The sequence below is a fragment of the Balaenoptera musculus genome, chromosome 8, assembly GCF_009873245.2.
Source record: "Balaenoptera musculus isolate JJ_BM4_2016_0621 chromosome 8, mBalMus1.pri.v3, whole genome shotgun sequence".
NCBI classification, from domain to species: domain Eukaryota; kingdom Metazoa; phylum Chordata; class Mammalia; order Artiodactyla; family Balaenopteridae; genus Balaenoptera; species Balaenoptera musculus.
Window position 1 is genome coordinate 100,007,766 of NC_045792.1, and position 12,497 is coordinate 100,020,262.

General features: G+C 42.0%; 1 protein-coding gene across 1 annotated transcript in view; it reads right to left on the minus strand.

Annotated features, from left to right (window-relative positions):
* DDB1 (damage specific DNA binding protein 1) overlaps positions 1-12,428 on the minus strand; it is a 31,609-nt gene extending 19,181 nt beyond the window's left edge. Inside the window, exons 1-10 of the mRNA XM_036862223.1 lie at positions 12,203-12,428; positions 10,880-11,028; positions 9,712-9,828; positions 9,146-9,367; positions 6,694-6,808; positions 5,756-5,853; positions 4,872-5,030; positions 4,173-4,256; positions 3,449-3,565; positions 2,743-2,845 (exon numbers count right to left, since the gene is read on the minus strand). Of these exons, the coding sequence (XP_036718118.1) occupies positions 2,743-2,845; positions 3,449-3,565; positions 4,173-4,256; positions 4,872-5,030; positions 5,756-5,853; positions 6,694-6,808; positions 9,146-9,367; positions 9,712-9,828; positions 10,880-11,028; positions 12,203-12,425 (1,387 nt within the window). The 5' untranslated portion in view covers positions 12,426-12,428. The remainder of the gene's footprint in view (positions 1-2,742; positions 2,846-3,448; positions 3,566-4,172; positions 4,257-4,871; positions 5,031-5,755; positions 5,854-6,693; positions 6,809-9,145; positions 9,368-9,711; positions 9,829-10,879; positions 11,029-12,202) is intronic.
* Between the last annotated feature and the right edge of the window lie 69 nt (positions 12,429-12,497).

Below are 12,497 nucleotides of genomic sequence, written 5' to 3' on the forward strand. Positions count from 1 at the left end.
TCAAAAATTATTTTTTATTTTTTAATTTTTTTTTTAATTTATTTTATTTTTGGCTACGTTGGGTCTTCCTTGCTGCACACAGGCTTTCTCTAGTTGTGTCGAGCGGGGGCTACTCTTCGTTGCGGTGCGCGGGCTTCTCACTGCAGTGGCTTCTCTTGTTGCGGAGCTTGGGCTCTAGGCACACGGGCTTCAGTAGTTGTGGCACGTGGGCTCAGTAGTTGTGGCTCGCGGGCTCTAGAGCGCAGGCTCAGTAGTTGTGGTGCACAGGCTTAGCTGCTCCATGGCATGTGGGATCTTCCCGGACCAGGGCTCGAACCTGTGTCCCCTGTATTGGTAGGCGGATTCTTAACCCACTGAACCACCAGGGAAGTCCCAAACTTTATTTTTCAAATATTTAACACAGAAGTCTCACCCCTATACCTCTCCTTCCAACCTAGCCCCAAAATAAGTAAACAATAATAGTTTATCCTTCCAATTCTTTTTAATTTAGGAAAATAGGTAAACACTGTGTTGCAAGCCAACATATACAATAGCCTATCACAAACTGCACCTTGTTTTTTCATCTAATATATGCCTGAGCCCTTATGAGAACAGAACAGTTTCTTGTTTTTGACATCTGCACAGTATTTAATTGTATGGATGTAACAGTTTATTAGTTAGTTCCCACTGATGGACCCTTTTGCAGTATATTGCCACAATATACAATGCCACAATGAGTAATCTTGTATTTATGTCATTTTATACATATAAAGGTCTATGGGCTAGATGCCCAGAACTGGGATTGCGCGGCAAATCACTAAATGCAGTTGTAGTTTCCGTAGACATTTTCAGTGAGCATGCTCATTTTCTCACAGCCTCACCAACACCATGCGTTGTCAAACTTGGATTTGGGCATCTGGTAAAGTATAGTATCGCTATTTTGTTTTGATTCGCACTTCTCTTATTATAAGTTAGGCTTGTTACCTGTCCATTCATGTACTTTGCTAATTTGGGGGAAGGAAATTTCGTGGTCTTTCTAGAAATTTTTATGAATTAAGAGAGATTAGGCCTTTGCCTATAAGATGAACTACAAATGTTTTTATCCAATTTGCCATTTCTTCTAACTTAGCTTACAGTGTTTTGTTTTTGCCATGCAGAAGTGTTCTATTTTTATGCTGATGAATTTATTAATCTTTCTTTTTGGCTTCTGTACTTTTGAGTCATTGTTTGACTATCCCCACTCCAAAATTAGAAAGGAATTCACCACCTTTTTCTTTTAGCTTTTGTATGGCTTCATTTTTTTACATTAAGTCTTTGATCCATTTAGATTCTAGCAAGATATATATTGCACAGTATGGATCCAAACTTATCTTTTCCCAAATGACTCCAGTTATCCCAACACCATTTATTCAAAAGAATTATCTTTACCTTACCGACTTGAGATACCACCACTATCGTACACTAAAGTCCCACATACAGTTGTGTCTATTTCGGGACATCTGAGTCTGCCCATGGGACTCTTGCCTATTCGTGCACCAAAACCACACTTTTAATTTCTAAGGTTTAATAGTACGTTTTTATATCTGGTAGGACTAGGCCCGTCTCATTGCTCTTTTTCAAGTTTTCCTAGCTTTTCTTGCTGCTTCTGTTTCCCATTTGGACTTTGACTTGCCCAGGCCAAAGAAAAAAAACCTATTGATATTTTTATTGAAATATATTAAATATAAAAATCGGAGAGAAAAAACTTTATAATGTTAATTTATAAGACCTTGGCATGTCTTTTTCATTTGATCAGTCTATCCTTTTAATCCTTTAAGAGTATCTTAAAGTTTTCCTTACATAGGTTTTGCACAATTCTTGTTAAACTTATTCCTTGGTGTTTTATCTTTTTATTGCTATTGTAAATTGGCTCTTTCCCTCTACTACACCTTCTAATTGTGTTTTTACATGAAAACTATTGATTTCAGTACATTAATTTTATATCCTACCTTAATGAATTCTTATTGTCTGTAGTTAGCTTTTCAGTTGATTCTCTTGAGTTTTGTAGTTTTATGATCTCTTCCTAATTCATAAACCTCTATTTTTTTATTAATACGTTCTCATCCTCTTACTTTTTTATATTCTGAATTACTTTTTTTTAAGATGTGCCTCCTATATACTACTTTGAATTAATTTTTGCCTTATGATCCAATCTGATCATCTTTTTCTTATAACAGGTGGGTTTAGCCCATTTATGTTTACTGGTATCAGATATCTGCTACATGAGTTACTCATACAGATGTTTGATATCCGTTCTGTCATATTATTTTAGACTATGTTTACCGTTTGTATATTATAAAAGTCTTTCACTATGTAGTCTTTCTTTGATCTTTTTGATTATTATAGTTCTCCTGGAATTTACAAAGATCTGTACTTTTGTTCTAGAAGTTACCTTTACATGTACATCTTTCTATGATATTCTCAGTCTCCTCTCTCTTTAGGGATTCTATCAGTTCCCTTACATAAACAACATTAAATTTCACTTGTAATCTTTCTTCCACCATTCCTCTACTCCACTATCCAATTTTGGTCAATATTCTCTTTAAGTTTACTTTGGAACTTTTCAATATATTTAAGCATCTACCGCTTATTTGGCATTATGACTTTTTTTACTCTTCATTTGATCTGCTTTCCTCTAGCTCCCCCCGGAAGTGTCTTCATGACATGTAATGAGGCCAAAGTCACTCAAATAAGATCTGCATCCTATGTCCACCAAAAAGGTACCTTTGATGCCTGGCAAGTCAATGCTGGCATGCTCGTGGATTCCAATTCCATTCCGGATGATCCGCAAGGAGCCTTCCTTGAAAGCCCCAGAGCAAGTGACCAGCTGCAAGTAGAGAAAAGGTTTCTAAATAAGCCCCTCCAGACTGGGGCAACTACACTGATGCTCAGAAAGTAAACAAACTATACCTAAATCCAAGGACCCTTTGTTGTGGAGCTAGGTTTGAGGATGCAGACTTAGCAGAGGTTGATCTCCAAAGTCTCTCAAATTTATCAAGCAGACAGGATGTCCTAGTCCAAGAAGCAAAAGGCTCCTACCACTATTCCTAGCAAGCCTGTTTTCACCCTGGGAACCTAGTTTACTGGAAAGAGCACAGGATCTGAAGGCAGACATACCTGCCATTTAGTAGTTATGTAACCTTGGACAAGTTGCTTAATCCTCCTCAGCCTTAAGTTTCCTCACTTCTGAAATGGCCAAGAATCCCTATCTAACACAGTGCTTGTGTGATTATAGATAATGTATGTAAAGTGCCTGGCAGACCAAGATAGGCACTCAATAAATGGTAGTTATCCTCACATCACTGGAATTAGTGAGTGAGGCTCTTAAAAGTTATCTGCAGTGCACACTCCCCATTCTAGCTAAGCAGACCCAGGAGGACACAGTTTGAGTGGGCATACCAACTATCCCTTTCCAGGATGACCCCCTTACCTGTCCCTGCCCCTGCCTCTCCAGGTCCACCACACACATGTCCACAATGGGTCCTAAATTGGTAAAGGTTTCCATGGCCACTACATAGGAGCCTTGTTCGTTGCTGTCAACATTGAGCTGAAAAAGAAAGAACAATGCTAGTCCTAGAATGCTCCAGACCCACCCTAAAGAGAGAGTTATCATCCAAAAGAAACTCAACCCTAGTAGATCTTCTTATGCTCTAAGATCTTATGCTCTTACGGATGCTTCTTATGCTCTACTGGATGCTTCTAGAAGGGAACTGCTAAGGAACATGGTTATCCTACAGGTGACCCACTAACCAGCCAGGGATTGCTAATCTGGCATCCCATGGATGGATTTCAGAGGAACAGCTGGAAATTAATGTAAAATGTTTGCATGCATTCTTCTGCAGAGAAGGTTCAAATTCTCATATTCTAGAGGGGATCAAATACATTAGACTATGACCTATTTGAAGGTAGCAGCTAGTTCTTGTTCATCATTGTATCCATAGTACCTAGCACCTTGCCTGGCATATTTGTTGAATGAACATTTAGGACAAAGAGCTAGTCAGGGTGGGATGCTAAGTCAACCAAGTAGAAAGGTGGATAGTAGGCATATGCATGAACTGAAGAAACTCTGAGAGGTACTAAACACAGAAAGAACTTAATGAAGAAGCAGTGAAGACTGCAAAAAAGAAGCCAGAAAGAAGAAAATGTCTTCTCACCTTCACAAGCTGGGAGTCACCAAGGCGAGACCCGACAAACACAACGCCGTTATCAAGGTATGTCAAACACTCAGCAATAGAGGTCTAAAAGAAAATCAAGGGCATGAAAGACATGAGAATGGACTTCACGTGGGATCCAGACACCGTCCTACCCACCTCTCAGACATGTGCTGAGAAAAATCACACCTGCAGTCATGATTCCCAAAACAATTCTCCATTTCAAATCCCCAGGTCACACTCAACAATCATTCCTAAATCTCTGAAGTTTGTGCCTCTTCATTTATCACATCCCTATAGTCAGAAAAATCAATAATTTGTCTTGCAGGTGCCTGCTCCAAATAATCATTTTAATCCCAACAGCCCCAGTCTCCTCAAAATAGCTAGAGACCTCTAACATTTGCTACATTGTTCTTAACAATACTTTTTTAGAACGTCCCCCCATAACTGAGTATCAACCTTAGATTAACCTTTAATTCTACAGTGTATCCTTTTTGTTTCTCTTTTTTTTAATACTTGAGGTAGTATCCCACTGCCTGTGAGATTCTCGAGAATCTACTCATTCAAAAACCAACTTCCACGGCAGGACTGAGCATTTGTTGTTGGGTGTTAAGTAATATAATTCCCAGTTGCAGTTTGGGACCACACATCTGGGGTCACTAGGCACTGAGGAGAATGTAGAAGAGGAGGGACAGGGCCTACCTCCCCAAGGAGTTCCACTCGGAGATCCTTGAGGGTGACGGTGCCATCCATCTGTTCCTCCTTCTCCAAAAGCAGCATGAAGAGCCGTCCTTCCATGTCTCCCAGCAGATAGCGGGAGCCATTGGGGTCCACGCGATTGTGACACACAATTGTGCTTTGCTGCCAAGAGGGAAGACACAGTCATTAGACATTAAGCGTCCTCCACAACCAGAGAATAAACCCTAGCAGACCATTCCCTTTACCAAACCCAGCCACTTCACGAGCAAGGAATCCACTCAGCTCACATTACATGTGTGATCAAAAATGAGGACGTTTTATTTTGAAGACAATGTTCTGAGGAGCTCAACATACTTTAAATGTTTACTCACATATTATTTTACTGGAAAACAAATACATAAAAGAGGAGGCAGCTGTAAGTATTGACTGGACTATGCATGCTACAACAGATTTTGTTATTTATCCTCAAAAAAGAAAATATAATTAAGCTTTTAAGCCTTCATTTCTATGACTTGAAATTCTAAGGTGAAATTTTTTATGATTAATTTTTTAAGTCTATATATATTTTTCACTATATTATTTACCTGATTTGAGCTCTAAAAACATTAACATTCATCAGAATTCCCGAAATTTTTCCGTTCTTCAAATTGCCCCAATGAATGGAAAGGATAAACCAAATTTTGATTATTTCTCTCCCTTAGTTAGCAAGCAAGCTCTTTGTAAGCAACACCAAGCCAATCTCTTTGTATTCCCAATGACCAACACAACATCTTATATACACAGTGAATAATGTGACAGATAACTCTGAATCCCCTTCTGACAAATGGTGGGGAAAGGAAGGGGGGGAACAAACAGAAAGAAGAAAAAGGGAAAAGAATACTGCTCACCTTAATGATGGGAGGGGCAATCGCCAGATATTTGTCACCGTTGTGATAGGTGATTGATTCCTGTCCAATGATGATGGCGCCTCCAAAAGGCTCTGGGACTGCAGGAGAAAGAGTAGCATTAAAATGCTCAGCATCTGGGACCTGCCAAACCCTGAGGCAGCAAAGGCACTGATCCAGTTATCTCTGAGGCAAACTTGAAGATAATCATTTTTTAGACATCAAAGTCCAGGGAACATGATAACCTTTTTCTGAGATTACTGTCTTAGAAATTGTAGGCTGCCCACTCTGTACTCCTGGTTGTATTTTTATTGCCACTCTTTCGGAGTTTCTGAGATTTTTTTCCTTGTTCCTTAGCTTCATTTCCCCCATTATCAGGGCTACCATATAGAAGAGCCAATTTGCACTTAATAGTTTTAAAACTTCTCTACTAGGTGAAACACACAACAGTGTTGGGGGAAGAATATAGGATAAAGAGCAAAGATGTCTGGATTCCAGCCTAGGCTTTGTCAGTGAGGCACAGGCATGGGCAAGTCCCTCGGCCTTGTTTCCTCATCTATGAAATACAGGAGCCAGATAAAATAAGCTCTATTGGTCCCCTTCAGTTTTTTTTAATTTTTGCCCAACAATAAAATAATGAGACTAACTTCCATATGCCACTCTGCAAATCAATCTCATTGTTTTAGTTAACCTCACCACCCCAAATAAAGGAAAGTTATACTTTTGGGGGAAGGGTAAAAAACAAGACAATCCCAAAGACAGAAATGCAAAAAACAAAGGGAAGCACATTTACAGATAGGAGACATAAGGGAGGGCTGAACAATGCATGTGCTCAACAGCACTGGAGCGCTGAGATGAAGGGCAGAGAAGGTGAGGAAGGAGCAATAGGGAACTGGCCCAGAAGTGGGGCAGAGGCAAATTTCCCAAATCCCCCAACAAACCTGCAATCACCATGGAAGCTTCAGCTTCTACGTTTTCTTGTTTCCAAGGGCCCTTATTGAACTCCTTCTCTCGGAGAGACACCTCATAGGTTTTTACGTGCCGCCCCTGAGGGTCCTAGGTGAGGAAAGGTAGAATCGTTAGTCCCTACAAAGGGTGCCCTGGGCTGGAGAGGGGCCCTGAAAGGGACAGCATCTGACACTCCTGTCACGCCAGCCTTCCCAACCTTATCCATCAGCATGCTAACGGCCACCAGCTGAGCTTGTGATAGTCTGGGTAGACTGTGACTGAGGCCAACTGTTTCTAACAATTGAACCAACAAAGAGAGATTTAAAAATTAGAAAAATGAACTTGTCACGCTGTACTAACCACTACAGAAATATAATGTACATATGTGTACATTTGTGTGTGTATACGTACATAAATAAGATATATATATATATTCTCTGGTCCTTATCTTCAAGAAACTTATAAAATAGCTAAAGAGGAAAAACAAACACATTGAGAAGTGAAACACATCTAACAAATTTTTAAAATTTGTTTGATACAAATGAGAACCTACTGTATAGCACAGGAAACTCTACTCAATGCTCTGTGGTGACATAAATGGGAAGCAAATTCAAAAAAGAGGGGATATATGTATACGTATAGCTGATTCACTGTGCCGTACAGTAGAAACTAACACAACACTGTAAAGCAGCTATACTCCAACAAAAATTTTTTAAAAATAAAATAAAAATAAAAATCAATTACAGTCTAAAATACAAATCCATTTGATACAATTCTCAGATGCATTCTGATAGGGTGACGGTAAAGAGCAGAGCATGCTGCTCCTCTAAAGTTAGTAGAAACCTCCAATCCTGACACTGTCAACACCATCCTCCCCTCCTTTTTTTGAATCATGACTCACTTCAGACCTGGAGCTATCAAAGACACCTTTAAGAGACTAAAAGAGCCGGCATGGTGCCAGTGGAGGGTGGCCTCATCAAAGGCCAGACCAAGCTCTAAGAAGTTATGGAAGGAATCCGACAGCGTGTTTCAGGGCAGGGCCCACATCTTCATCATTGTTACAGCTCCTGAAGCACTCTGCATGACTACCTTTCACATGGTATTTTCCTTCTTTTTTTTTTTTTTTTTTTTTTAATTTTGGCCACACCACGTGGCTTTACGGATCTCACTTCCCCCAACAGGGATTGAACCCGGGCCACAGCAGTGAAACCGCTGAATCCTAACCACTAGACCACCAAGGAACTCCCTCACGTGGTATTTTTCAAATTGACCTTTGGGCACAAAACAAGAGAAAAAGTCATTTTTAGTTGATGAAAAGATTTTCCCATCAATGATCAGGGGTAAGACTCAACTTCACCATAAATTCAAGCTGGGGTTTGGATTTGGGCCTCTGAGACACACATACGGAAATGAAGATCATTCACAACCCACAGCCCTGAGGCTGCACAGAGTCAGCCTTGAATAACCAACATCAGTGTTTTAATGACCTGATATTTACAAAACTGAAGAAGTGAGAGAGATTCCAAGTTATTATTTCAGACCTGATATTTAATGTATTGTAAATAAGATTAAACAAAATCTCCTAAGTTGGTTTCAACCTATTCAAATGAACTTTATATCAACCAGCCTCAAAACTACAGCACTTACTGTGACACTAAGAAATACAAAAAAATACATCAGCATTTCCAATACTTAACACAGTGTTTAAAAACTGTTTACATGCCCACACACAGTACTACAGTACTACAGTACTTAGATTTGGACTAAACTTTCTTCCATCATTTATTCAACCACATGCTAGTGAAATAACCTCATACTGTATGGCCCTTTGTTAAAAGGCTGAGATATTACCAAGACACAAGCATATTAGTCTGGTGCTCTGCCACCCTGCCCCCACCCCACACCCCCTCAACAGATCTAGCCCAGAGAACAGCTGCCCAGGATCAGCTCTACAAAAGTTTTAGGCACAGACTAAAATAGAAGTCAAGAGCCAGCGGTCACCAGAAAGTGAGTGCTGATCAAAATGTACCTCTTCTTGGAAGACACATAAAGCATCCCCAAGACATTTTCTCATTGCTTGTAAGGGAATTTCCAGATCATTTCTTTACAGCTAAGTTTTAACAATCCCCTAGCATGCCAGTAAGAGACAAAGTATAAACTGGGTCACCCTATAAAATCTCCAAGGCCCACAACCAGAGTGTAATCTCAGGATTAAAGCCTGCTACAGGCCCCAGACTGCTTCCTGCCTCCACGATAAGTACTTCTTCTCTCAAGGTGCAACCAAAACCTGACACATATTAATTATATCATTCAAAACATTTCAGGACAAACACATTAAACACTTCTGCCTACCCTACCATGACATCCAGACATTCTGATTAGCAAAAATGAACTCCCACTGTGCCAAACCATACAGCTTCTCCCTCTCTCCTCCTGCTCCAGTACCTGGTAGACAAAGCAGATGGTAGGTGCTTGGCAACCATACAGGAACTTGACGTCAATAACATGCAACTCCTCCAGGCGGATGTTAAAGGCCTTGAGCTCTTTATTGTCCCGGTCTAGTGGAATAACCTTGAAAAGGCCATCATAGAGTCGCAGGCCAATCATTCGGCACTCGGGGTCAATGATGCCAATAATGCCCGTCTCTGAGGGGCGGCCAATTCGGTCCTGAGAAATAAAACTGGGGTTAGGGAAGAACCTCAAACACCTAGAGTAACAGAGAACGCTGGGCACCACCTTCCCAGGATGATTTTAAGAGTGGCAATAAAACTAGTGGCGGCTTTTTGACATGTCAGGACGCCCAAATGCCAGTGTACGCCTTTTTGCAAAACACTGAATCTCAGTGAATTATTACCCTCTCCCTTGGACTCTGAGTAAACTACAGAAGTCCTTAGTGTTTTCTCCTTGTTTCTCTGATCACACAGAGAGCTGCCCCAGCACTACAATTTCCTTCACCAAATCATGACAACCCTACCTGGAAAACTCTCATCAGCCTGAAGCAGCCACCTCACCTGGACGTTGCCATGCGCTCGCGTTATGATGTCAATGCTCTCGCCACTCTGCTTGTACTCCAAGATGCAGGCGTTGTACTTAGCTGTCAGGATAAACAGTAGGTCCTTGCTCTCCCCCTGGAAACCAACATCATACTGTCAAAAGAGGTTTCTTTTGAAAACAGGAGTACTTGTCTAGCCTTTAATCATTCTTTAAGCATATTAAATTCTTCAAGAATTTTCTTTTCTCCCTGAAAAAACCCCACGGTAAGTATGTAACACACATTAGTTACGCACACACCCTAAGGGTGTGTACAGAAAGGCCAGAACTGAAGCTGGTAAACATCTAGTCTACTTTCATGATTCTTCATCTCTGCTCTACATATAATGTATTCATCTAGTTCCACGTCAGCTAATCTCAATTACTCCATTCAAATTCTGAAAGATGAATGTAACGCCTCCTCTAATCCCCTCCAAGTACATGGAAAAAGAAAAAAAAATGTCAACAAAGGAAGCTGAAGTGCATCTACAAAGTCTCTCTTACTTATTAACACAGACTCCAACAAAGTGAGTATTTTGTTCAAAGGGTTATAATTTAAATTTTGAACCCACTGCTTCCCCATCAGATTCACTTACAGATGGAAACAGTCGAATTATAATAACAATAATAATTTGATGATGTGCTAACAGTGAATGCTTGTTATGTGCTACGTCCTGTTATTAAATCACTTAATCTTGACAATAACCCAGAGGACTGGATACTGTTATCCCCATTTTGCAGATGGGTAAATAAGGCTCTGAAAGGTTAGATGACACCCAAAATTAGATTTAATAAGGAATAAAGCCAGTACTGCCCTAACTCTAGAGCCTACTCTCTGAATCATTATGATGACCCACAGGATGGTGACCCACATTTCAAACTGCTTTAATATTCCCTTCTAAAAAGTCAACTTGATAAAAAAAAAAAGTCAACTTGATAAATTTTTCCCTAGCAAATCTCTCCTTCTATTTCTTGGAAGCTTTTTAAATAAGAATATAAATTGAGATCTGCCATTCAAAAAGAGAAGAGTTTCTCTCCTAAGCCTTATTGCACCCATCCTAAGCAAGCAGTGACATAAAACAACGTAAACCCGACTACAACTAATAGTTCTCCCTTTGTTGCTGTGCCCAACCAACCCAGAGCACTTACCTTGGGCCTGAAAAGCTCCATGACAGCAATCTTCCCATACATGCCCACCTCTTTGACGGGCCGAAGCCCCTCAGCAGTGACCACATAGATCTCTAATCTCGTATTTTTGGCAATCAACAGGTTCAAGTCTTCAGCTGAAGTAAAGTGTCCTGAAAGAACAGATCCTCTAATTTTTGAAGCTAAAGCACTACTTAAGTAATCCTATCGCTTCTACCTAAAACCTCCTGAATTCTCGATTTACTTCACATATTTCTCCGGTTCCCTCCATTCACTCCCTTCTCACCAAATCCTCAGAGTCTCACTTCACACATTCAAGAACGCTACTTCCCTCATCAGATTAAGAAACTGGACTGGGCCTAAGAGCAGCATGTCCTTCAACTGCCAATGACTGTGAAAACCCTTCAGATGGCTGTGTGCCCCCGAATTTCACTTTTCCTATCGCAGCGGCCGACTCATACTCTAATTAAGGGATGCTGGAGAAAGTGTTCCTCCCTATTCAGTCCATATTTGAATTTTCACAAAATCTTTACCAAACAGACTAGATCAAACGAAGAGAGTTCTCAGAGCTTTATCTTAAAACCTTGTTTTGTTTGCACCTCTTGCCCTCCCAGCAGTCTACCAAAACCCCATCCACACTCCTTCATAGCCTCCAACTCTCCAACAACAGTTTTCTTTTGGAATCGTGATTCGGATTTACATAAAAATACACGTTTGAGGGCTTCATATTCTGTTGAGAACTTGGTTCAAGATGATTATTCCCGGGTTCTGGACATTTGCGTCCTTAACAATTCTTGCATAAACAAACAAGGCAAACCCAGCACTGGGCTGGGCCATTCTAAACCCTCTTCTCCAACAGCTCCCTCTTGTAAACAACAGCCCCAGGCAAAGCGGACTCCTCTCTTTCGGGTGAGTACGGACATTCCTCACATCCCTCCACCTCCTGCACCTCCCAGGCTCTTGCCCCAAAGTCGCCATCATCACCGCCCCTTCCCCCCTAACCACACGAGGCCAATCTCGCGGCCCAAGCAACACCGCACAAACAACTCACACTCCACTCTCTGTCCCACTGGGCGCGTCCCTGTCCTCGAGGCCAAGTGACCTCCGAGAACGAAAGGGGACCCTCAAGAGCAGCTTTTACTCCCCCAAAGGCGCGTGTTGAGACAGCTTCTTTTAAGCCGTGGGCTGTGGGAGGTCCCTCGGCCGCCAGCGCCTTCCATTCCCTGGGCCCGGTCCTGGCGGCAACCCGGGGGCCGCGGGCCTCCCTAGGCCTCGGTTCCCCCCAGCTCCCTCCGTCACCGGGGTCTCCTGCCCTGGCAGCCTCACCGGTCACGCAGCCGTTCACGGCGGTGGGCTTCTGTGCCGTTACCACGTAGTTGTACGACATGTCGAGGCCGGGGGCAGCCCAGCGGGACTCAGGCGAAACGAAAAAAATAGACGGACACGAGCAAACAGACAGGGAGCCCCCACCCGCGCGCGGCGAACTCCACCGCCGCTGTCTCCGCCCCAGAGACACGTTGCAGGCCAGAGCGGCCGGGGCGCGGGGCATCACGGGACGGGCTCACCTGGCCTCTTGGAGGACTCAAGGCGCCGAGGCGGCCAACCAAGGGAGGCCCCGCCC